At 41.5% G+C, this 27,229-nt stretch overlaps 1 protein-coding gene across 2 annotated transcripts in view; it reads right to left on the bottom strand.

Annotated features, from left to right (window-relative positions):
• The window catches only part of TBK1 (TANK binding kinase 1), a 33,376-nt gene extending 7,178 nt beyond the window's left edge, over window positions 1-26,198 (bottom strand). Inside the window, exons 1-13 of one of the 2 annotated variants that reach the window (XM_075274417.1) lie at window positions 26,092-26,198; window positions 23,115-23,231; window positions 22,403-22,543; window positions 20,923-21,052; window positions 19,559-19,740; window positions 15,306-15,466; window positions 14,920-15,030; window positions 9,847-10,026; window positions 8,681-8,877; window positions 7,766-7,824; window positions 7,590-7,681; window positions 3,175-3,276; window positions 375-441 (exon numbers count right to left, since the gene is read on the bottom strand). In XM_075274417.1, the coding sequence (XP_075130518.1) occupies window positions 375-441; window positions 3,175-3,276; window positions 7,590-7,681; window positions 7,766-7,824; window positions 8,681-8,877; window positions 9,847-10,026; window positions 14,920-15,030; window positions 15,306-15,466; window positions 19,559-19,740; window positions 20,923-21,052; window positions 22,403-22,543; window positions 23,115-23,201 (1,509 nt within the window). In that variant the 5' untranslated portion in view covers window positions 23,202-23,231; window positions 26,092-26,198. Of the gene's footprint in view, window positions 1-374; window positions 442-3,174; window positions 3,277-7,589; window positions 7,682-7,765; window positions 7,825-8,680; window positions 8,878-9,846; window positions 10,027-14,919; window positions 15,031-15,305; window positions 15,467-19,558; window positions 19,741-20,922; window positions 21,053-22,402; window positions 22,544-23,114; window positions 23,232-26,074 lie in introns of both variants that reach the window. The other variant, XM_075274416.1, reaches the window with a different exon arrangement.
• Between the last annotated feature and the right edge of the window lie 1,031 nt (window positions 26,199-27,229).

Here is a 27,229-nt window from a genome sequence, read left to right as displayed (position 1 = left end):
ACAGTGGGCCTACTTTTTTTTACTTATGGGTGTAATGTAGTGTATGGGGAGATTTAAACACACATCAGAGTGAATTCCACAACCTTTGAGACTTTGTTATAGGTGGACCGCACTGCATTAGGATATTGATTCCTTAATATTTATTTGTTGTTTCCCCGATATCTACTGAAGGGGTCACAAAGTAATGTCAGTGTGGCTGATGTTTTTGAGGGACACAAGTTTTTAAAGATCCTAAGAAAAGTTAAACTTTAATTTTTTTGGGGGGGAGACACCTCCCTTTCCTTACTATTACATGAACAACTGGAGGTAATGCATTAAAAGGAACAGCATTGTTTGCAGCGTCTTGTTATCAGGGTCTGGTGGGGGATACTCACCCGCAGCAATTTGGAATGTATTTCGAATATATCGGACTCCACGCTCATCTGCATCACATGTTCATATCTGCAAATACATGACAAACCTTTCAGTTGTATAAAAGACTAAATCTTTGGCTTAATATTTTAACAAAATTGATACTAATGAGATTTGTGGGAAGTCTTGTAGTTACAGTGTTTATGGTGTCACTGCAGCACTCAACATGTGAGAAGCACCTGCCTCAGAGTTATGAGCCATTGTTACCTGAGCTATTACTACCCGTGAAAATAAGGCACTGTCTTATATTAGTTTTTGCTCCTAAAGATGCGCTAGAACTCAAAATTGGTTATAAATTGCTACACATACGGACCGTCACATTCACAGTACTGGCGTCCACCATCAGGGCGCCAGGAACTGCGGGTTTTAACCGCAAGCTAGGGTATCTAGGCTTGCAAACTCTCATCATACTTACCTTGCTCTCCTGATGAATAGAGAAACGCCGTGTTGAGAGATTTATACACTTTTCAGGGTTCCACTACTGACTGCCTGACTGGACTCTGGGAACAGCTCTTCTACCAGAGTTGTAATCATCTTATTTATTTGCCCCTCTTTTCCCCCCTTTCTTTGTATTTTGAGGGAGACCCAGGATTTTTCTAGAGAGGTGATCCATTATCAATTGTACGGCCAAAGACAACCTATTTTTGCCCGACACCATCCCGGACGGGGCATTATCTGACACCTCATTGTTTTCACTCCCTGGGGGGGGGGGTGTTAGTACACTATACTAGTAGATGGGTGTGAATATACCCAATCCATTTACTCCCTAGGTGTGGTAACACTTATCTGCTCACTTACCTTTTGCTGCTGACAACCTATTTCCAGTGGTAATTACCTGTGTCATAAAGGGCTGTTTTCTAGTAGATTGCCGTTTTTAACAAATTCTATTAAAAGTTATATTTTATTTTAAGGGGCCACACGGTGGCTCAGTGGTTAGCACTGCAGCCTTGCAGCGCTGGAGTCCTGGTGTTCAAATCCCGCCAAGGGCAAAAAACCATCTGCAAGGAGTTTGTATGTTCTCCCCATGTTTGCATGGATTTCCATCCCATATTCCAAAAAAAAGACATACTGATAGGGAAAAATGTACATTGTGAGCTCTATGTGGGGCTCACAATCTACATTAAAAAAAAAAAAAAAAAAAAAAAAAAAAAGTTATATTTTATTTTGTTGCTAATTTAACTTATGCTAAAGATGCATTAGATATCATTTTCAGGGGATGTCTAATTTTCCTATGAACAAGAATTCATATTCACATCCGAAAACAAAAAGGTCTGAAAACTGTCAGGATCTCTCACAGCTTGACACTGTCAATCACACATCAAGTGTATATCAGCCATTGCTGTTTCCAATCACCATGGGGCGCTACCCACTACAATTGCTGGAACATGCTGTCCCCCTCTATATGCTAACCAATTTAGGTTAAAGTTTGCAACAGCAGCTTGTCCCAGCTCACCTGTGCACACAGGGACATCGGAGGCAGTGGCAGCGGGCCTCTCCTAGCTCACCTGTACATACCGCTGCCAGGATAGGATAGAGACCTCTTCCGGCTCACCCATACACAATGGTCCTCAGAGCTCTCCTCTTCATGTTCTATGGGCAGCAGATGCCTCCCACACAAGGTAAGAACTATCTAAATGATTTACTAACACTAATGTATGGTGTGGGTGGAGATGTAGCAATGACTGCCGCTAGGTCTTATTTTCAGGGGAAGCCTTATATTTCTAGGCTTGAAAAAAATTGCACTAGGTCATATTTTCAAGGAAACCGGGTATTTATTATAAGCTCAATACATACAGCAAGCTGAGAGACTTAGGTGTTATATTTGCTGAGACATAACCATTGATTGGAGCTCATGTGTATGGCTTACTTAGGCACCCGAGCGTTGCAGTGGTTGAGAGCTGGTGTTTCACATATTTTTGCTGCTGAATATAATTCTATTTGCCATTTGCTCTGACACCAGGGTGTTCTATTTGCTTGGGTAGATATACCTGGGAGATCTAGTGCTTCCGGCTGCCCTGTGTCTGAGCACTGCCTAGATCTATTTGCATTGTGTCCATAGGAGCCTGCCAGGAATTGAAGGCTCTGGCACTAAGAGAGTGAAACTGAGATCCTTAGTTTAACAATGGGAGGTATGCAGAGGGAGATACCACATCCACACTTGGAGTACCATACTTGAAATATATATATATATATATATATATATATATATATATATATATATATATATATAATATACACACACACACACACACACACACACAAGGGTGTTCATATCAGTAAATTGGACCTGGTTATTTTACATCATTGTAGTCACTGGTCTTTGTAGATTGATTGGCTGGTCATGAGCTACTTTGGTGGCTTGTACATCCACAGGTTCTGTCTTTTGATCAATATACCAGCTTTTCAACTTATACTATCTTTGAGATACTCTGATATATAGATCCTCTCATAATTACACCCCTTTATCTTTGTATTCACGCAGTTTGTCCCTTTTTTAATGTTCTAATAATAAAGGTTATGTTTAATTTATTTTTATTTATTTTTTTTATGTATTTTTTGAAGGATTCCTCTTCTGTGATCTGTAACCTCTAGGCAAGTATAAAAAGTTATTTTAATTGTGGACACAAATTGCTTTTTAACAGAGCAATTTGGGAAACTAAACCCCTCGTCTATAAGGATCCGTGAATGGTTTAATGTCCCAAATCGACCTGACAGGTCCTTTTTAAAGGTTATGGACTATTAGCTGCACTCTTAAGCACTTACGTTTTAAGGTCTTTTTCAATGGTTCTGTTGCAGAAGTTAAATTTCAGAGTAACTTCTGTATTCTTGTGAACAGTCTCATTATACTCATCCTTCATTACTTCACTAAAAAAGAAATGACACTGCTTGTAAGTGATCTCTTGGCAACAATGAAAGCATAATTAGAAAAAACACCGGCAATACTGAAATGTCTAGAATGTGTGAGGACAGTAAAGAAGCCGGAAGTATCCTTACTATTGTTCTTTATGTCCCATACTTTCTCTTTTTAAACCAGCAAGTCAATTCATTCCAAGGTATTTTGGAAATGTGCACCATAAAATACATGCCTTTTCACCTAATACTATACAAATCCAATTTAAAATCTCCCACACTGATTTCAAGCTATCTTTGCCAAAGAAAATATCTATGAACATGGAATCTTAAACTGAAGGAAATCACAAAGAAACCAAGCAAAGAAATCTTGTACTCTTAAATTAAAACCTGTCAGGAACGAGTTAAAGAGTCCTCTCCTGACATGAGCATTTTAGTGAATAATATGACAATTATCTTCACTTATAACTCTGTGTTGTACTGATCCCGTTATTATTATTATTACAAAAAGTATGAATACATTACTGTCCCTACACAGTAACACTATCCAGTAAGTGCTGCCAGACTGTATAAGGGCACACCCCTTTAACAAGGGGAATGGCAACACCCCATTGGCAATTTATTCATATAGTTCCAGTCATTGCAAAGTTCCAGACAACATAGAGTTATGGGAAAAGATGCTCCAGAATTGTATTTTATGGAAATGGCAGTATTTACTGAAACAAACAAAGCATGAGAGGTTCAGGATCGGCAGTTTCAAGCTTATAGCAACAAACACCAGTTGACTCGCATTATTGTCAATGGAATCAACTGAGCTCTGTGTGAAACTGCTATACTTAGAAGTCTGCCTCCAACGGACCAGAACAACAGAAAGGCAGAGCCAGTGTGAACCTAGTGCAAAACAGCGTTTACACATGGAGCCTTGTTGACTACAATGGGGCTCATTGGATGTCCGTCGTTTTTTAAACAAACTGGAAGAAGAAAAATTTGTCTGCCCAAATCCATATCCGTTGGATACTTCAGCGCAGATGTAAACCTAGTCTTATTCGGAACTGCTGCACTGAGATTGTTAAAAAATGAAAGTAAAAAAAACGTGAGTCGTGAAAATAATACAGCTTTGCAATTTATTTCACAAGAAAAGCTCTTCCGTCTCCAACAGTGATTTCACGTTTACGCTGGGTTCACACCAGGGTCTAGACTCTGTTATCAGGTTTCCGTCTTCTGCATGCAGAAGACGGAAACCTGTCATGCCGAGTCCGGTCGTGAGCACCGGTGAGCGATTTATGCTCTCCGCGGCGAAACCGTTTTTTTTTTAAACCGGACACAGAGTACTGCATGTCCAACTCTGTGTCCGGTTTTAACCCCTTCCCGCCGATGGCACTTTTTGACTTCCTGACCAAGCTCAATTTTTCAAAACGGACATGTGTCACTTTATGTGGCAATAACTTTAGAACGCTTTAACTTACCAAAGTGATTTTGAGATTGTTTTCTCGTAACACATTGTACTTCATGTTAGTAGTAAATTTTGGTTGATATGTTTTGTGTTTAATTATGAAAAAATAGGAAATTTGGTGGAAATTTTGAAAAATATGCACTTTATAAAGTAAGAAATGATGTGCATTGCATACAGATAGTCAGACCGCCAAAATTATATAATAAATCTCATGTCCCAGATCTCTGCTTTATGTCGGCATCAAACTTTAGTCACCCTTTTATTTTTTACGGACATTATAAGGTTTACAAGTGAAACAACAATATTCAAAATTTTCAAGAAATTTCCAAAACCCATTTTTTAAGGGACTAATCCAGTTATGAAGGGGTTTTAAAGGACCCCTGTATTAGAAACCCCCATAAATCACCCCATTTTCAAAACTGCACCCCTTAAATAAGCCAAAGCAACATATACCAAGTATTTTAACCCTATAAGTGCTTAACAGGAATTAATACAAAATGGAGGTGAAATTTTCAAATTTGATTTTATTTTACTAATATTTTTGTTTAGCCCTAGAATTTGCACATTTACAAGGGGTTAAAGGAGAAAACGCATCCCACAATTTGTTAGGCAAGTTCTCCCGACTACCATAGTACCCCACTTGTGGGTGTAAACTAATATATGGACGCACCGCGAGACGCAGAAGGGAAGGCGCGCCAAAGAGCTTTTAGAAGGCAGATCTGGCTGTGAACAGTTTCAGGAACCATGTCGCATTTACAAAGCCCTTGAGGTGTCAAACAGTGGAAACCTCTAGAAAGTGACCCCAACTTGAAAACCGCACCCCTCAAAGAATTTATCAAGTGATGTAGTAGCATTAGTAACCCCGAAGTAAATATGTAAGCTGTGCGGAGTAAATTGGGTAAACCAAATCCCATTCTATTTTACCACTAGCTCCTATGACACGGACGGGGAAGAGGGGCATTCTAGGGGATCAGCGCTGGTGTATTATCTCTCATAAGCTCTAAATATGGGGGGTCCCCTGAAAACGCTCGCACAGCTTATACATTTCCTTCTAGGCGCAGCCACTTATGTCCTAATGATTTGGCGACTTTTGGGGTTTTTGTGTTCACATTGTACAAGCTAGATTTTTATTTTTATCTTCTGGCAATGTGGCCATATGAGGGCTTGGTGTTTGGGGTATTAGATGTACTTTTCAATACCACCATTTTGGGGCCTGTAAATTATTGACTACATTTTATTAACTCTTTCTGGGTGGGATGTAAAAGGAAACATCAATTCTAGCATTGCTTTTTAGCATTTATTTTTTTTCCCGTGCAACGTACAGCATAAGTAACATGTTACCTTTATTCTGCGGGTCGGTACGGTTATGGCGATACCTCATTTATATGATTTTTTAATGCGTTTGTGCAGAATAAAATTCAATTTAGGGAAAAAAATCTATTATTTTTACATCGCCATCTTCTGAAAGGCGTAACATTTTTATTTTTTGGTAGACAGAGCTGGTTGAGGGCTTATTTTTTGCGGGATGACCTCTGATTTTTATTGGTACCATTTTGGTTTTCATCTGACCATTTGATTATTTTTTATTGAACATTTTGTAAAGGAAAGGTGGTGAATAATCATTATTTTGAGCAGTTTTCTACATTTTTTTTTTACGCCGTTCGGGTTAAATAATGTTTTAATTTTATTGTTCAGGTTATTACGGACGCGGCGATACCAAATATGTAATGTTTTTTTCTATTTTTCTTTATTTTACATAGTAAAACATTTTATATGGGGAAAAAGGGATTTTTGGGGCTTTATTTATTTCTAATTTATTTTAAACTTTTTTATTTTTACTTTTTTTTCACTTTTTTTTTCTGTCCCCATGGGGGATTGAAGCAGTGATCCGCTGATCACCGCCTCAATACATATACACTGCAATACACGTGTTACACGTGTATTGCAGTGTAGAGGAAGCTGTCAGCCTGTGTGGACGCACAGGCTGACAGCTTCATTTACGGCAGGATCGGCCAGACGCGAGGAGGAGGTAAGTGAAGGGGCAGACCCGGGGTCACTGATCAGACCCCGGGCTGCCCCCTACGAACACCGGCACCCCCGAAACCGGCGCGGGGGGTGCCGATCGCCGCCATGTTACACTGAAACCCCGGAGGTGCCGGCGGTCATGTTGACCAGCGGCATCTCATGGGTTAACACCCGCGATCGGACCCGGTTCCGACCGCGGGTGTAACGGGGCATTGTCAGCCGTGTATTACAGCTGACACCTGCTGTGCATGGTGCGCACACAGGTCCTGTGTGCGCACCATGCAGCCGCAGTAATAGTACGGCGGTTTGCGGGAAGCCCTTCCCAGCAGCGCCGTACTATTACGGCGCATGTCGGGAAGGGGTTAAAAAAACTGTTTCGCCACGGAGAGCATAAAACGCTCACTGATGCTCACGGCCAGACACTTTTCAAACTCATTTAAATGAATGGGTTTGAAAGATGCCGGCAGGTTTCCGTCCCCTGCCCTGTTTTGTGCAGGAAACAGAAACCTGCAGAACAGAGTCCGGGGCGCAGATGTGAACGAGCCCTTATTCAGTTTACAATGCAATATTATACATATAAATACTACATATTTTCATTTCATCATTATAATCATGACTAAAGAAAATAATTTTCTTAACCATTTTGTTGTGTTTGTTATATTAATTCTTTCATGAACTCATATTTTCCATACACCACGATTACATACTGTAGTAAATGGAAAAAGGGACTTTACAACTTAAAAGCTACAAGGGTAGTTGCATCATATACTTATGACATTGCCTGTAATATACCGAGTGGTAAGATGAGTCTGCCACTTCAAACTGTGAGGGGAAAAAAACAAAAACTTACATGAGCCAAGATATTCCTTTCCGTGTAAGTTCCTGTGTAAGTAGCAACGATGAGGCAATTCGACAGTAGTAGCATACAACCCCAGTTACTGCCTGGTGAACAAATGAAGACATATTTGTATTTAGTATGAGAAAATGAAATCTTTACATCATTATTAATATGAGTAAAACACAAACCTTGGCCATGTTTGCATCAATGTCCAAGTCATAATGTGAGTGAGGTTTAGGGATCAGTACTGGGGGAAAACAGATTTAATTAATTCCAGCTTTTTTTTACGTTGTTTAGAATCATTATATGTAACAAATAAAATGAATAGCTTGAGCAAAGCGTAGTCATTAATTCATCGTATTAGGACTGAGGTAATAACTCTTTAGGACAGGATTTGATAGCACATCCCCATTAAAGCTTAAAGGGATTTTCTGGGACTTAAATAAGAACTGTTTTATCAAGCTTTGCCTACATGAGTATTACAGGCGATTATAGCAAATTCTGCAAAAAATATAACATATGTCCAAAAACATTCTTTTATTTACTTTCTTCTTCTTTTTTTGTCATACCAGAAATAAAACTGAAAAATATATTCTCATTCTGTGACCTAGCTGCTCAGGTATGTAAAACCTGCTCCTTCACATTGTCCTACAGAAAGACAACTGGCTGGATCAGCAGCCCCCGCCATCTTTCCTGTTTGCAGAACATGTTTTAAGCCCTTCCCCTTTGTAAAACCCCACCCCCTTCTAGCATGCTATCAGTAGATTGACCCCTGCGCTCTCCAAGCAATTTTGTACAAGAATCAAACAGAAAATGCCATGAACTGACAAACAGTGAGGGTAATAACATATATTTTTTAGTTTTATCATTCATTTATAAGATTAGAGTTCCTTTAACATTTGATGCAAGTAGGGGATGAACTGTAAGTCATTCTGAAAGCTGAAAAAGTAACTAAACTTTAGAACAAGTAAATGGATAAAAAGCCTTTCTACTCATAAAACCTCTTCACTGCCTACATCCTATGGCTTAGACAAATAGGTGATATGGTTTGTACTGCTGTAAGGTACTGAAGTCAATGTTTTACCCAGGATTAGTGTACTTACTTTCCTCATACCGTAGACCAATAATTGTCATCATCTCTCTCGTTACCACATATATAGGATTTTCTTCTGTAGTTACAGGGAAATGCTGTGCTTGTCTGTTAGGCTCTAAAACTAGTCTTCTGCCTTCGTAGAGAAGCTCTTGGTTCTGAGATGGGATTTTTGTCTGCTTATACACCCAGTCATGAAATTCAGAAGGTCTGAAAAGAACAACACAAAAACTCTACCTGGTGTTTCTAAGCATTTTATATACATTTTTGTATGTACAGTGCCGTGGAGTAAATGGTCACTCAAAATAAATATTACTATTATATATACCCAAAGCTCATGAAAAAAATCACGCTTAAACACTGAGCAACGTAGATCTAAAATAATCAGTGTGAATGTGGGAACTAACCCAGTGGACATTACATATAATGAACTAAAAAGGTGGAGTAGCATGAATCAGAATACATTGCTCCATTTCTGGCTATATCCTAGCAGGATCTGCTTACAGGGAAAATCCAGTCAAAATTTTGATGTGTCACAGTTACGCTAGGTTCACACTAGCGTTCGGCACTCCGTTCTGTGGTTTCCGTCTTCTGCATGCAAGAAGATGGAAACCACAGACCAGGTCCGCCCGTGAACGACGGTGAGCGTTTTATGCTCTCCGCCGCAAAACCGTTTTTTTTTAATCCGGACACAGAGTACTGCATGTCCGACTCTGTGTCCGGATTTAAAAAAACGGTTTCGCGGCAGAGAGCATAAAACGCTCACCGCCGCTCACGGCCGGACAGCTTTCTCACCGATTCAAATGAATGGGTGAGAAAGAGTCCTGAAGGTTTCCGTCTCAAGTTGCCCATACACCTTACATAAACAATGGTTGAGCCAGCCATCTAACATGTATGGTGGTGTCCAGACACTTGCCCAACAAAATATGTTTAGATATAAAATCCCCACATATTCACACTTTTGTACTGCCTAGTGCATTTCCATTTTTGATTCCTGTGTAATTTGCTTTTTTTGTGGATGCAAAAAAATAAAAATTAAAAATTAAACGTAAAAGGCCGCTCAGAGCATTTGAGATAAACAGCTATGACTAATATAAGTAATTTATATTTAGTACCAAAAATTAGAAGTCACTTAAAATCCCAGTAACATTGTTATCTTTAATATTACTGTAAACTTACATATTATAAATATGAACGTATATCTTGTGGAGTGTCATTTGCTGAAGAGAAAAGACATGGATAACGATTCGGTGGAAAACATCATTCGTTACAGCAAAGAACTGGTCAAAACCCCAACATTTCTCCTGATCAGCTTCTAAAATATTCGCCAGCACTGGAGTAAAAAGCGACTGTAGACCACTATAAGGAAAACAGGAAAGATATATTAATAAAAGATATATACAAATCAAAAGACAGAAAAAAAAATATCAAAAAAATCTTAGAGCTACCCATATGCATAACATAAAAATTAGATTTTTGTACTTACCGTAAAATCCCTTTCTCGTTGTAATATAAAAAACAAAAAACTTGATAGTCTTCAGTAGTTGATACCTTTTTAATGGCTAACTAATAATGATGACAGATTACAAGCTTTCAAAGCTCTCGGCTTCTTCCTCAGGTAAATCCACTGGCTAGCACGGTACAAAAACAAATGTTTTCTCGTTGTATTCATTGGGGGACACAGTACTGTGGGTATAGGTCCGGCCACTAGGAGGCTGATACTTATAGGAAAGTGTTGGCTCCGCCCAAGTGGGCTATACCTCTTCACAGACAGTAAATGAATCGGCTTTGTACCAACAGCAGTAGGAGAAGACAAAGCGTGGAGCAAGCACCAAAATGTCCTGACCCCAATAAGAGAACCCAAGGACAACAATCAAGAACAGAAAAAGCAGAGGGCAGGATCTGTGTCCCCCAATGAGTACAACGAGAAAGGGATTTTACGGTAAGTACAAAAATCCAATTTTCTAATATCATTGGGGACACAGTACAATTGATGTCCTAAACCATTTCCAGAGAACTAAAGCTCAGCCGAAGAGGAATCCTGTTCCGGACCCGGAAGGGCCTGGTGAGGATTCAGACGCCAGGGCGGTGAAGGGCTCACAGCCTCTGGATTACAGTGAGGTGCTTTTTCCAGGGGACTGCTCCTCAGTTCTAGGCACCATTGAGGAGATGGTCATTCTATTGCTAAGTCCAGGGTCAAGGGAAAGTAACTAAATGGGCCGAGAGGAGGCAGCAGGCTAAATATGGGAGAGAGGCCTGATGTAATGGGCCTGGAGTCATGAGACTTCAGCTATCATGAGCCTGTCATAGAGATAGGCAAGAAGAAGAGACCACTGTAATAAGAAAAGGGCTCTACTTGGAGAACAGACAACAAAGGCCCCAAAGTTAGGGCATGCCTTAAATGGTTCACAGTTGCAGGTCCCGTGATGGGAATACCTTTTTACCAGTAAAACCCATAACATTTTATTAATCTGACTGACTATGCGATTCACAAATTCAAAACAAAAAATAAATAGTCTTCATAAAGTACTTACTTGTGTGTGAGTTCTAAAAATGTGGAATGAAGACAAAACATTATACTTGTGCATAATTACACAGTATCATTAATAAATTCAATGTGAGCTGAGCTTCTTAATATCACACTGTTCTGCTGCAACCAGCTAGAAGAGGAACTCTATCTGAAATACTACTCTACCATTCTCCATGATACCCTGATGACATGAATAAAGTATATCCTTTGGTAATGAGGATAAGGAGGCAGGAACACAAGCTTCTATATTCCCAGAACCGAGTGTGGCCATTGTATTATTTTATTAAACTAAATGTAACAACTTTGTCATATGCAAATCAATAATTAGCAAGGCCTCTATATTATCAGGGCTGTGGTATTGGCAGGCCTAAGCACCTAAGCCTTTTTGTCTGAAGCATGCCTCCACACAGACAAGGAAGACTGGTTTACACTAAGGAGACACTATTACACCTTAGAAGCATGCTGCAGGGCAAGCTGGACAAGCATGCTCTTACCATCCCCCACGAACTAATAAGGAGACTTAGAAAACGCAGAAAACGCGGAAAACGAGCCGGCATACTGAGACGCGAAGGAAGAAAACGCAAAAAGCATGTGATCCCGTCCATCATTATGGGGAATGTGAGATCAATTGTGAATAAGATGGATGAACTGACAGCACTGACCAGACATCAACAGGAGTTTCGTGAGTGCAGTATGATGCTGTTTACAGAGACTTGGCTTACTGAAATCACTCCGGACATACTTGCCTCCCTGGAGGGCTTCAAACTTCTTCGGGCGGACAGAACACTGGAGAGCGGTAAGCGAATAGGCGGAGGAATTGCAATATTTGTCAATGAGAGATGGTGTAATCCAGGACATATTGTGGTTAAGAAACAATTGTGTGGAAAGGATATTGAACTGCTAGCCGTGGGCATGAGACCTTTTTACCTGCCAAGGGAACTATCACATGTTATTGTACTAGCTGCCTATGTCCCCCCCTCTGCTAAAGCTGACGCTGCCTGTGAAGTCCTCCATGCTGTTGTGAGTGAGCTGCAATCATCTCACCCCCATGCCCTGCTCCTAGTGTCTGGAGACTTCAACCATGTCTCAGCATCCACTCTACCAGGCTTCACACAGTATGTAACCTGCCATACAAGAGACAACAAGACGCTGGACTTGCTCTTTGCCAATGTAAGGGATGCATATAACTCATCTGCCCTACCACCCCTAGGCAGATCAGATCACAACCTGGTACATCTGCGACCCACATACATTCCACTGGTGCGCAGAGAACCGGCGGTTACCCGTACCGTGAAGATTTGGTCAGAGGGAAGTGTCGAGTCTCTAAGGGACTGCTTTGATATAACTTTATGGGAAGTGTTTCAAGACTCATTTCCAGAGGACATTGAGGGACTCACACATTGCATAACGGACTACATTAATTTCTGTGTGGACAGCACGGTACCAACTAGGAAGGTGAGGTGTTTCTCCAATAACAAACCATGGATTAACTCTGAGATTAAAACTCTCCTCAAGCAAAAAAAAGAGAATTTTTAGGTCTGGGGACAAAGATGGCCTGGGGGCGGTTCAGAAACAGCTGAGACAATTGATCAGGGAAGGGAAAGCCAACTACAGACGGAAGATGGAGCTACAGATGGGGGAGGGTAGAATCTCTGAGGTGTGGGACAGCCTTAAGGCAATTTCAGGACACAAGGAAAAGACAAGGCACCGAACAGTAGGGGACAGGAAGTGGCTTAACGAGCTTAATCTATTCTTCAATAGATTGGACTCCAAGCAAATGCTCCCCCCACCAGCATGTCAGCTAACCGCCCTCCCCTCACACATCAAGACCCAACCCCCACCGACCTGCGGTCAACTGCAATCTGACTATCTGATCCTGCAGGAGTCTCAGGTGTGTAAGGAAATGAAGAATATTAGAGCGAACAAAGCGGGGGGACCTGATGGTATAAGCGCAAGAGTTCTTAAAATGTGCAGTGACCAGCTGTGTGGTATTATAACGCACATGTACAATATGAGCCTGAAGCTGGGGGTGGTACCTCAACTGTGGAAAACATCTTGCGTGGTACCAGTCCCAAAGAAACCCAACCCGATGGGCTACAATGACTACCGACCTGTAGCACTGACATCACACCTAATGAAGGTCCTAGAGAGACTGGTCCTGACACACCTACGCCCCCTAGTGAGCTCCGCTCTGGACCCCCTCCAGTTTGCCTACCGGCCAGGCATTGGGGTAGATGACGCCATCATCCACCTTCTTCACAGAGCTCTCTCTCACCTGGAGAAACCCGGGAACACTGTGAGAATAATGTTCTTTGATTTCTCCAGTGCGTTCAACACCATTCAGCCAGGGCTACTGAGGGAGAAGCTGAACCTTGGTGGTGCGGACCATCACCTGTCCAACTGGATCCTAGACTACCTGACAAACCGCCCTCAGTATGTGAGAGCCCAGGACTGTGTGTCTGACACTGTGATCTGTAGTACGGGGGCACCTCAAGGTACAGTTCTTGCCCCATTCCTCTTCACACTGTACACTGCTGACTTCAGGCACAACTCATCCAGCTGTTACTTACAGAAGTACTCCGATGACTCTGCTATAGTCGGCCTTATCACTGATGGCGATGATAGGGAATACAGAGACTTAAACCGGGATTTTGTTGAATGGTGCCAGCAGAACCAGCTCAGGATTAATGCTGGGAAGACCAAGGAGATGGTGGTGGACTTTAGTAAACGGAGAGGTGCTCCGACCCCGATGGAGATCCAAGGAACATGTATTGAGATAGTCAGGACCTATAAGTACCTGGGCGTGCTCCTCAATAATAAACTAGACTGGGCTGATCACCTGGAGGCACTGCACAGAAAGGGCCACAGCAGACTCTACCTGCTCAGGAGGCTGAGGGCCTTCGGAGTCCAGGGGACACTTCTTAGGGCCTTCTTCAACTCTGTGGTTGCCTCAGCCATCTTTTTCGGTGTGGCCTGCTGGGGAAGCAGTATATCAACCAGGGACAGAAATAGACTTGACAGGCTGATCAGGAGGGCCAGCTCTGTCCTGGGGAGCCCCTTGGACCCAGTACAGGTGGTGGGTGACAGAAGGATACTGTCTGTGGTGACCTCCATGCGGGGGAACAAATCCCACCCCATGTATGGGACCCTGATGGGACTTGGCAGCACTGTAAGCGACCGTCTGCTTCACCCCAAGTGTGAGAAGGAGCGCTATCGCAGGTCCTTCCTTCCAACCGCGACCAGGCTGTATAATCTACATCAGACCAAACGAAGAGCTCTCCGCACAGAGAACTAATGATTATGAGGATGATCATGAGGTCTTCCTCTTTCTCTTCTGTTTTTCCTTAGCTGCCATGGACTCCTAGTATATCTTCTCTTCTCAGCTTATCTGTGTCTACGTCTGTAACATATTACTCTGTATTATCCTGTATCTGTATTACTATGCTGCTGTAACACGCTGAAATTTCCCCAAGGTGGGACTATTAAAGGATTATCTTATCTTATCTTTAACTCCGACTTCAATTCTTCCACAGCCAAACTCCTTAATAAATAACTGAAAGCCATGGTCATACAGATGTTGCTAAGCTCCTCTGATTCAGGAAATAAGCCAGAGATTGAACTAATTATAATACAAATAATTTATTATACTCAGCTTAAGGAAAATGCTACAAAAGTATGTAATGCAGTTTAGCAAATATGTGTTATATGCATTCTATACTTACAAGGACAAATTACAGCTAAGCGGCAAATCCCGACTCCACTCTATTGGACCATTTTCAGATCTCTGGACACCAGATATTGCACCAGATGGCTTTCCAGTAATAATTTTATACCTGTAGGAAGGGGGAAAAAAAACCATTCATCTCTTTTTTTTGGATTTGCTGTAGATGGATGAGGATTGACCGATCTGGAAAGACTGTTGTATCTATTTTCTACACAAAATCCTATGCTGTTTACCGGCAACCTGTTCTATGTAACTCAAACTGAAAAGTTGAAAAGTGCTAGTACAGGAAAAGTACAGACTATATATTATGGTGCAGTAAACTCTAACAAATCTAAAACAGTCAGTACCACAAAACCACTAACTGTGCCAACGTTTAAGACATACATGACTTCTTTGTTACGTCGAGGACCCTCAAAGGGTCGGAAGGGAAGGCTGCCAGTTGCTGCATGGTAGAATGTCACTCCAATACTCCATAAATCCACAGTGGCACCATACTTCTTCTGGTGTTCTTTTCTTAGCACAGCACGCTCGTACATGTCTGGATGCTACAAAATAAACTTCTATTAGCAAGCAAAACTTTTATTTTGGTATTGACTGTTTAATTACTTATCACATTGTATTCATTGGTGGACATGGCACCAAGGATATAGACCTGGCCACTAGAAGGCTGAGACTAGGAATAGCAAAAGCTATTCTGTATCTAGGCTATACTCTCTCCAGAGACACTATGCTAGAAAGTTTGTACCACAGCAGTTGGAGAAAGACACAAAAACAAAAAAAGAACACAGAACCAACATCAGCTCAATGTCCTGAACCCGAAAACAAACCAAAACAGTCCTGGGAAGGAACAACAAGAAACAAGGATGGGATCTGTGTCCCCCAATGAGTACATGAAAAGGATTCTACGATGAGTACAAAAATAGTATTCTCACTTATTTCATTGGAAGACACAGCACCATGGAATGTCCTAAAGCAGCCCCAGAGGTTGGGAATTACACAGCCATGTGAGTAACCTAGCACCCAGCCACTTGCAGAACCTTACGACCCAAGCTGACATTAGTAGAGGCAACAAAGTGGATCTAGTAGAACTTCGTGAAAGTGAGGACAGAGGCCCAGGTGGCAGCTTTGCAGACCTGGGCGGTGGAAGCCTAATGCTGACTGGTCTTGTGGAATGAGCAGTCACACAGAGAGGCTGGAGGCTAGAGATGGAAGATTTTGAAGCAGGAAGGTTCTTGGAAGAGCTCTCAGTGAGAACAAACAAGTTGTCCAGACGACTGAAGCAGGCAGCCCAGACCACATCCAGACAGAGAAGAAAGTGCTCATGTGGGTGCGTGGCATCTGGAGAGAAAAATGGTAAACTATGTCCTCATTGATGTGGAAGGAAGAAACCACCTTAAGCAAAAATGAAGGTGGTGGACAAAAGACAACCTTGGCCTTGTTGAGAACAAGAAAAGGAGGCTTCCCGGACACGACAACCTGTTCATAGACCATGTGGATGGAAGTAATAGTCACCAAGAAGGCAACCTTCCATTACAGAAACCAAAGAGAGATTTCACACAAGGGCTCGAAAGGGGGAGCCTGAAACACCTCAAGAATGAGCTTAAGATCCCAAATTTTTAAGGGAAGATGGTAGAGTGTGCCACTCCCTGTAGGAAAATAAATAATGTTCAAGCACGCACCATTAAGTAACAAGAAGGATGCATCCTGGTCATGCCAAAAGCACATTTACAATAAAAGAAAGAAAAAGTTGTATGCCAAAAATATCTTTGTTCATCTTACTGATTATTTCTTATGATGGGTATCCAAAAAGAGAAAAAGACATGGCCCGCACATCCCAATCTTATACATTGATCTAGTGCGTCTCAGCAAATTCTACAATACTGAACATGAGGTTCTTAGCATAAACATTGATCAAGGTGTATAAGTCCACTAGCCACTTCCCACGTGACCTCTTTATAGTAGGTCCCTACTCTACTGGGTGTGGTGCTGCACAGTGACCGCCGCAACACGGGGCCCGCAGGGGGAGCGACGCAGTGGTCCGGCAACACCCCTGCCACCAGACCAAACTCCTAGGTTCTGGGTCGCACCGCCCCACAGGCACAGCAGACAACATGCAGCACCGCATCATGTGAACAGATCTCAAAAATTCACATTACCATATTGCCCCAGTCAGAGGACTGAGAGCTAGTAGGTGGGTCGCTTTTTGCAGCCTCCTGTTAATTAAAAATATCTGTGCAAAATGGTGGAGTGATGGTACCAAGGAAAAAAAAAAAATGGTGAAGGAAGAAACTTACCATGTGTATCCAAAAAAAGAAAAAGACGACCCGCACATCCCAATCTTATACATTGATCTAGTGCGTCTCAGCAAATTCTACAATACTGAACATGAGGTTCTTAGTATACATATTGATCAAGATGTATAAGTCCACTAGCCACTTCACGGCGACCTCTTTATAGTAGGTCCCTACTCTATGGATGTGGCAGTGCACAGCGACCGCCACAATCACAACACGGCGCCCACAGGGGGATCGACCCAGTGATCCGCCAACACCCCTGCCACCAGACCAGGGGTTTTGTCCATCCATTTTATTATTTAAAACTTTCTTAATAAAAATTGCAAAAAAAAAAAAAAAAAAAGAAGACCAAGTCCTTGATCCAGATCAGACTGAAAAGGACATTCAACTTCCTAGAGGAAGGCAGGGGATGGACTCGGTGAAGCCATTGTTCCTTCAAGACATGATCAAAAGCCCCGTGGTTGGTGAAGAACAGAAGAGGGCGGCGGCTGTGGCAAAAGGAGATGTCCTCTTTAGAAGTGAGGTTCTATGAAATGCGTAGAGTATCTTTCACCGTACATATGAGCGCCTGCATAGCAGGCGCACTCGGTAGGAGCAATAAGGAAGGACCAAAAGCGACTGCTACAGAGTTTCAACCACAGACTGATTAAGTCTGGAAAAGTCACATATAGCCCAGGTAAGGGCAGATGAAAAATCGGGGGTAGGGTCTGCCTTAGGGAGACTGGGAGGGTCTTGAGCTGGCTTAGTTGGAGGGCTGAGAGAGCAGATGGGCTCAGGTGACTGCATCACAGCTTTTTATTACAGCGGGCTCACATGTAAAATGCAGCAGCGATGGGGTGACCCTAAGGGGTAAATGAGGTAAGATAGCCTACCAGATCACCGGAGGAAGTGCGATCACCAACTGCTGCAGAAGGCTGCACAAAAAGGATTCCCATGTGCTATGTCCAGCAAGAAGCTAAAGAAAATGATCCTGAGGTGCCGCAGTAGCCACAGCAGGGCTGCAGAAAGCCAGCTAACCCAGAAAAACAACCTCAGAAAGAAAAACACTTCTGAGGAAAAAAGGAAGTAAGTCTCATAGGAATTCCCACCAGGACATGTAACCAGGGGATTGGAAGAAAAGGATGGCACCTCCCCTTGGCTAAGGGAAGCTGGAAGTCTGGGGGGAGCGCCGGCTAGTTGCGGCCTAAAATTGAATTGCAGACTGCAGTGAGGCATCCTCAGTAGGGAGGCACAGCCGGGTGCTGTGGAAGGCCCGACAGAGGGCTGAAAAAGGTACTGGGAGCCAGGAAAGGGTACCTCCACACCAAGGGGGATGGAAACCACGCGCTCCCCAAAAGGGGCGCTCAGTAAGGGCAATAAGGAAGGGCTAAAAACGCACAAGAAAAAAGGGCTTATCTAAAATGATGGGCCCAGCTCCAGGGGCCCCAGTGAGAAATGCAGAAAAAAAAAAAAAAAAAAAAGGATGCTATGGGAGAGGCACTCAGAAGCTCAGGGGGCCCTGTGGGGGAGGGGGTTAGAGGAGTTGCTGCGTATTCACCTTATCAGCTGTCTTCAGGCACCGCAGGGTCAAGCATTCGGCAAACCTCACACGTGTCCTAAAGCATCTGGTGGCAGCACTTCTGTGTTATTGTTTGTGGTATATGACTTTAGTTTAGGGTCGTCAGAGTTATTATTGACCAGCACTCAGAGGACCTCATCTTTGATTTTTTTTAATTAAAATCAGCACGCCGAAAAAAAAAGGTTGCCTACCCCTGCTCTAACCACTTAGATGCTGTGGTTGTTATTGCCCACAACATCTAAGGGGTTAAACTGTCAAGTTGCACCAGGAACCCAACTGTGTGGGTCAGCTGGGCTCCAGGCGCAGCTCAAGCAGGAGCAGTGGTACTGCCAGCATATCCATCAATGAACACAAACTGTCCCTCTTTATCCTGTGATCACCGCCCCCTCATCTCTACTGAAAGACACTCATTAGTCATGAAATTCACCACTGACACTTGAGCCAACTGCTTCCCCTTGAGAGGTCAATGCTTCACAGTTTACAAGCTCTGTTCGCTGCCAGTTAATAGAATACTTTGGCTTACAGAGGATGAAAATCTTTCCTGGTTATGTGAGGATTCCACTTGACAGAGGTAACTTTATTGTTACCAAGTTAAGAATTTTGTTTAATCTTCACATAACCAGATTACAAATTCATATTAAATTCCAAGCAGAGATCTTGGACGTTATTTACATATTATATATTCAATACAGATTTTTTTTTTTGAGGGGGAAGAAAAAGAAAAAAAAGTCAATAAAATTTGTTAGATCAATAGACTGATAATTAAAACAAAGTGTCAGAATTACCAAATATTCCTCAGTGCCATAGAGAGAGACAAACTGCTCATCGTCCTCCAATTCCCTGGCTGCACCAAAGTCAGTCAATTTATAGACGGACTGCCCGTCTTCACCGATGACTCGCATAATATTTCCAGGCTTGATATCTCTGTGTATTATTCCATTTTCTCTAAGGTGATTCATTCCTGCCACTAAAGAAATAAAAAGACAAGAAGAAAAATGTGTGGAAGAAAAATATAATAAAAAATAAATTTTCGACCTTGGCTTCATACTTTAACAATTATATTTCTTTTTCCAGTTTTTATTGGAGAGTAAAACAATTATATTTCAATAACAGCAAGTCTATTAAAATGGATGTAAATAATGAATGTGCAAGCTGTGCATAAATCAGTTTGTTAAATTATATTCACAAAGTTTTATTTGGTAATTAAAAAAAATATCATGTAGAGGACATTTCTCATTAAAAATTATTTTAGCCCTCAGTGGCCAGACCTTTTTGATCATCGCATTCCATAAATGATAAAGATTTTACTTTCATGTCATGGTAGCTGCTGTATGTGAGTTTGTTTTTTGATGGATGATGTGAAATTTTAATGGCACAATTAAGGGGCATTAAATCCTATAAACTTATAAATAACGTTTATTAGCAATTCAGCCATTGTTTTTGTGTTAAAAATTCTGTAATTTTGTAATAATGATGATACCAAATATGCATAGTCTTATTTATTGTTTTGCATAAAAACACTTGTTTTTGTCTGACCATATTCTGACAGCCATGACTACTTTTTTGTTGTCAGATTTATGTCAGAAAATGTGTTTTTGGAAGATTACTTTTTCATTGCTGACAGTTTTTGTTTTTTTTAAACAATAGACCATGCTGGTTATATGATAATTTTACCATTTGGATCATTTATGGATGTAATTACATATGTATTGCATAACTCTGACATGTATTTTATTAGGCCATGGTTCTGGCAGGACCTCATAGCCATACAGAACACTGTCAGCACCTTAACTGCCATAGCAGTGGCAACACTAGATCATGCTGGGTTAGGCATTAGCTGATCTGATAGGGTGTCAACCACCCTTTCAAACTTCTTAAATGCCACAGCTGCTATTGACCAAGGCACCTAAGGAGTTAAACAGACAAGGACCAGAGTAATATATAAATTTGGGACAAATTCTTTTGAACAATATACTAATGCCAGTTGCATATTCGAATATTCATCTAATACATCAGCTTTTTTTCAACTCTCTTTCAACCTTAATCAATGTGGGTAACAGCAAATTAATGATTAGCCCTAATGAGACGTAACACTCATTCCATGCTGGTTCTTGCGTATTCTAAAAGAGAATAAAAACAAGTGACATACCAACATCCCGGGAAACAATAAGAAACTCTGACTCTGGTAATCCATATGCATTTGAAGGTTCCTCAAGCACAGAATACAAGCTTGCACATGGGCAAAACTCCATAACCAGCACTTTATGTCGACTTGACATCTAGAATGCAAAAAAACCATCAGAATTCTGGCATACATTCTGACACAAGGAAATGGTGTAGACCAAATTTATGTGTTCTAGATAAGTTTTTCATCTACATCAATAGTACTGAAGTAGTTCTTACCTCTTGTGTCTCCCTATTTCATCATAGATTGTAAGCTCTCACGAGCAGGGCCCTGGCTCTTACTGTTTGATATGTTAATTATTTTGTCACATTATAATATCTAATATGGTCTGTTCATGTGTCCTCTGATGTGTAAAGTGCTGCAGAAAAAGTTTAACGCTATATAAATAAAGTTGTTATTATCATGTAATTTAGCTATAGTTAATGTATATGTCTCGGTTTTAAGGGAACTATACTGACACGTGAAAACTGCACCAAACTTTTGAACATCATGATACAATAATTTTTCACAAAATATGGAGGTAAATTACCCTAGCCTTGATGTTGCATATGGAAGGTAACATAAATTGTGCCCGGTTCATCATGTCACATGCACCATGTTGATAATCTCAGCACAATTTGTATGCACAGAGAAAGCTAGAAAATGAGAGTTCAGTACTCACTATTATAGTATAGCACTACAGATAATGAAATGTAATAACTAGAGATGAGTGATTAGTATTCGGTCGAGTAGGTATTCGAAATACTTGTACTCGTTCGAATACTATCACTATTCTCAGTAAAAATTCGATTCAGAACCAGCATTGATTGGCCGAATGCTGTACACTGTATAGCATTCGGCCAATCAACGCTGGTAAATGCATTCCTATGAGAAAAAGTCAGCCTCCGCATAAACGCAAGCTGCCAGCTCTCCCGACTAGCAAGGATGAGCCTGCTGCAGAACCAGTGTATAGCAATTGGCCAATCAATGCTGGTTCTGCAGGACGAGTAAGGGCCGGTTCACATTAGCGCTTGCCTCTCGTCTGGAAGGAGTCCGCAGGAGGACTCCCCCCGAACGGAATATCTGCGCAACTGCAAGCGCTGTGCAGTTAAAGCGCACGGACCCCATAGACTATAATGGGGTCCGTGCGCTTTAACTGCACAGCGCTTCTCCTAAACACTCTTCTCCTGCTACTCGTGGACTTGGTGACTCTCCTTTAGTTGAATAGTGGTTTCCCCTGAAACGAGCATTTTTTTTCCCCATAGACTATAATGGGATTCGATACTCGATTGAGTAGTCGAATATTGAGGCTCTACTCAAAACGAATATTGAATCTCGAATATTTCACTACTCGCTCATCTCTAGTAATAACGTAATAACAAATAGAATGTACACAGCATAAATTATTAATAACATTGGCAACTCTAGCGGGTCAGGCGTCACACCAAAGCAAACAATAGATTACCTCTTCCTCAATTGCAAAGAGTTTGACAATATTCTTGTGGTTGAGCTTTTTCAGCACCTCAAACTCCCTTGTCTGAACATCAGCAGGACGAAGGAAGCTTAAATTGTTGAACACTTTCACAGCATACAAGTCACCCGTTTTCTGTGAAACAAACACAGCAACAAAGCAGATTTAATTTCATCATGAAGGCTTTCACAATACAAAGGCTTTCCATACCAAAATTACTTCTCAGAAAGCAGAAATAACTTGCTCTTTATTTGGTGTACGCTAAACGTATTATACAGAGGTTGACAATTATAAAATAAAAATATTATTAGTAATAATAACAAGAGGTTTCATGCAGATAAAAAGCCTTTACAAATTTCTCAAAGGTTAAAAATGTAAAAGAAGCCATAAACAGGCTGAATGGTCATTTCTTGTGTTTTGATAGGAAGCAGAGACCAACTGGGGATTCAGGATTACTTACTAACAGCTTAAGGTGATTAAAGTAAAATAAAGTAAATTTCTTTCTATATTGTCTCAAAGAAATTGTTACATGTAGTTTTAAAAACTAACTGCATAACAGCCAAATAGCAAGTAGCGGAGTAATAGCATGTACGGCCATACAGATGCAAATCTTACATATACTGGACTCTGCTTATGTATTGCCAGTACAGCAGTGTGTGTGTGTTTAAAAGAACAATTATTTACACACATCATTAACAAAATCTACCTTATTGCGACCACGAAACACATTGGCAGTGGCTCCTTGCCCAAGTATATCAGAGAGCAGCCACAGATAATTTGCAGTGCTCTGCATCTTGCCTGGTCAGAAGGTTCCTTCTTAATCCTGGAAAAGACAAGCACAAAGTAAAACTTAGGAGGCGTTCACAATTAATAATCATAAGTATTGTGATACTTCAGTGTCCTGTTCAGCAAGCTGGGGGGCGGATTTGACTATTTGATAAGGAATACAGGAAGTGAGAAGGGGAGACAGCAGATAAAGCTGCTGAAACACAAATATGGGAAAACCCCTTTAACATTCTCCTGGCAGTCATCATATCCAGACTCATCAGGCTTCCTCATACAGAAAAGTGATTGTCCACTGTTCCAGAGTCCAATGACAACATGCTTTACACCACTTCATTACACTCTTAGAATTGTGCTTGAATATAGAAAACTTTCAATGCAGCTATGCATTATGTGTCGCAGCACATGGTGACCTCGCTCTGTATCTTTACATGGTTTGTCACTTCATGGTCGAGTTGCTGTGGCTCCTAAATGCATCCACTTTTCGGTAATACTACCCATTCTTTCTCTGCAGCAATGATCCACTTCTGCCTCGCAGTATAGTTGGATTATCAGCAGCAGTGCCAAGAGCAGTGCTTGGAGAAGAGAATGCAGCTGCAGAATCAATAAAGAAGGAGGGGCTGTCCGCAGGAAGAAGCCTGGAAGGCAAGTATGATTGGGTGGATTGGGAAGGGGAAATGGATCGTCACCGGATAATCAGAAACAGTCCCTGGGGCGGTCACGTGACCGCTTCAGGGATATGGGTAGCTATACATTTTTTTTTTTTATTAAATATGTTATTTACAAAGTTTCTAGATTAGTGTAGGGATTTCCATTTATCTCAGACAACCCCATTAAGATTACACTGTCTAACTATTAGTAAATGTGGGCTGTGTTTTGAGGATGTAACCACAGGAGATGCACTTCCCAACAATGAAACCACTTGTGAGATTAGTCTCTGTGGTGGATCCCCATTAGATCCTCAAACTGTTCAGGTTCCACTCGTGGTCTTTTTCCACAAATAGTGAGATATTACTGGTCTTTAGGACCTGGGTCGCCAGTCCCTTGGTTCTACAACCTTCAGTAATGACTGAGTCGTATAGAAGATATGTAGAGGAATCACAGTGAATTAGAATTAGATTTTAAGCCTACTATCAAAAGAAAAAGGATCAGAGGAAGGATTTGCATTTTTTGCAAAACACGAATAACTCTGAAACGCGTTATAAATAAAGCAATTATGTTTTACCATATCATCGGACTTGTGGCTTTGAGGAGCGCGTCCCCCAGTGTATCTGTGCAGTGGGTTTCACTGTGATCTCTCCACATATTAGTAAATGTGGGCCTTTATGTTTTCTTGTCTTATTGATATGATTATTCTTGCAGTACAGTGGTATCGCGGGTTGTATGCTTACAGAGAAAGCGTGATGAACAAGCTTTCACTTTCACATTACAAGTGCAAATTTAATTTCCTTCACAATGATATAAAATGAACACGCTAACCCTGCATTTACTATGCCAAACTGATTCCTATTATATCTCGAATATAAGATTGGCCATATTCATAATATTGCAACAGAATTCATCAGCAATGTTATGTCTATGGGGCCCTATTGTCACCATACCAGTACATCTCAGAAAAACCCTCTGCAGACACCAAGCATATATGGATTTGTTATGATGCTGGTAGCTGCTCTGTTAAAGCACAGATGTACTAAACAAAATGTACCAATATACTGGAGTACATGCTGTGTGTCACCTTAAATGGCTTTAGACAAAGTCTCTGGCAAGTGATGGACATGTGGAGAAGACATAGGCACTATGGTGTGGTGGGGTTGTGAACCCAGTCTTACTTTGATGTGCACTTCAGTTTGCTGTTGATCTGTATCATGTGACTCAAATTATACCACAAAAAAAAAAAAAATCTGATTGTTATCCTTCTGTATTTGAACTTAAAATAAAATAAAAAGTTGTAGGCGGCACTTGGAGACACTTCTCTGCCAGCGGTGGAAACGCCCCCATCACTGTTTGAGCGCTGGGGCCCGCCCCCATCGCTGCGGGAGTACTCATTTACATACCGGTAAAAAACGGTATTTCTAAGGAACGGCGCAGTGGAGACCACGTCTAAAGGTAAGAGACGAATAACCTTTCTAAAGGCTATTCCGACGTCTTATCCATACACAAAAAAAAAAAAAAAAAAAAAAGAGGTTTTAATGGTAGAATCCCTTTAAGAGAGATCAGGTTTTAACATATCCCATTAGGGGGAATTCACATGACCATTACTAAAGTCCGTTTCTGTAATCCTATGGAGAAAGACGGCAAACAGACTTTAGTAATGGTCGTTTGAACTTCCCCCTTGCCAACCGTACCAATAAATTGTACCCCAATACGAGTAAATTTAGAAGTTAGGCAGGGGGAGAGGGGTTAGTTTCCAGACAGATTTGTAGTTTATCTCAGGCAATCACTGGACAGTAGCCTATTATAAACCAATGGTAGAATATATTAAACCTGACCCAGGGGAGGTGATCCTGAATATTAAAAGTGTTTCCTCACTTTTCCGTAGACAATAATAGAGGTGGACTACAAATGATACAAGCCATTATGTACAGCCACAAACATGGTGGGACAATACTCGGTATTAGGGAATGGGCTCCAGCCCCATAGCTTTCTGAGGGCCAATAACATGAGACAACTAGCGATACTCTGTACATGGCTGTGACTCATTCTGTAATAATCCTCCATAGGACTAAACACAGTCAGAGTTGTACGAAAAGTAATTGACGTACAGGCCACAGACAGGTGAAGGCGAGCCCGCCACACATCACCGCCGCCTGGCAGCACAGGGGCAGCCTTACATTCACCAGACACCCCTGTGGTGACTGCGCCACCCCCGCCACAGCTTCTTACCTGCGCCCCTCACTCACTAGCTGTATCCAGTCCGGAGGCTGCAGAGCTTCCGTGTCATGCAGTCACGTGTTCTCAGACTATGCGACCAGGACTAGCAGCCTGCGCAGACGATTCACGGCAGACATCTTTGTTGTGGGAATGGGGCAGCCAAAGTCATTGTAATGTAGAGGTAACTCCACAGAGCGGCTGCTTCACCTCGTTCTCCGGCTGTGGTGTTCATAGTGTCTGGAAACTACGATGTTCATGGCAGGATAGAGACATTACAGTCCTAGTCACTTAGAGCACAAGTACTTCACTAGCTCGTTGCCAGAATGATAGATAGATAGATAGATAGATAGATAGATAGATAGATAGATAGATAGATAGATAGATAGATAGATAGATAGATAGATAGATAGATAGATAGATAGATAGATAGGAGACAGATAGATAGAGAGATAGAATCAACATTAATATTACTGGTTTAATGCTTGGAGCAGCTGATATTTACTATACATAACACTAGGACTACAGTTTCCTATTGTTCATCATAACTCCCAATTTTCAGGCGATCAAAACCTGGGTTGCTCTATGGCAAATTTATGTATAATATGCCCCCTTAAACTGGCCCGCGCTCCCTTTGGTCCTTCCAGTCCCTTGTTGCCCCCCCCTTACACACACACAGTATAATAGCCCTTTAGTGACCCCAACAGGGTATTATGCCTCCCTAGTTTCACCCCCATACAGTATCAAGCCCTAATGTGGACCCACACAGTATACCATCCTCCCAGTGGCCCTACTTGTGACCCCTCACACACACAGTCTAATAACCCCTCATTGTGGCCTACACGCTATAATGCTCTCTTCTTCTCTCCCTGACAGTAAACTAGAGCTGTATAGGGGAAAAAAAAAAATGTTTTGGGTTTTTTTTTGTTTTTTTTTTATAAATACCATTTGTCTAGTGTAAATATATTGAAGAATATATTGAAGAATATGGGGGCTGATACACACAAGGCATGGTAAAAGTAGCAATTTTTGGTCCACAGACATAGAATTACAATTTTCCCCTTGTTTATGCTAAAATTGCCACTTATGTGTTCTGAAAGGAATCGGGGCTTTACACCAAAAAACAAAACAAATTATTGTCTCTGCTACTTCATCAAAATCATGCTCTCT

The sequence above is a fragment of the Leptodactylus fuscus genome, chromosome 5, assembly GCF_031893055.1.
Source record: "Leptodactylus fuscus isolate aLepFus1 chromosome 5, aLepFus1.hap2, whole genome shotgun sequence".
In the NCBI taxonomy this organism is placed as follows: Eukaryota; Metazoa; Chordata; class Amphibia; order Anura; family Leptodactylidae; genus Leptodactylus; species Leptodactylus fuscus.
The sequence above is the reverse complement of the archived record's forward strand: the minus strand, read 5'-3'. Positions and strand labels throughout refer to the sequence as shown.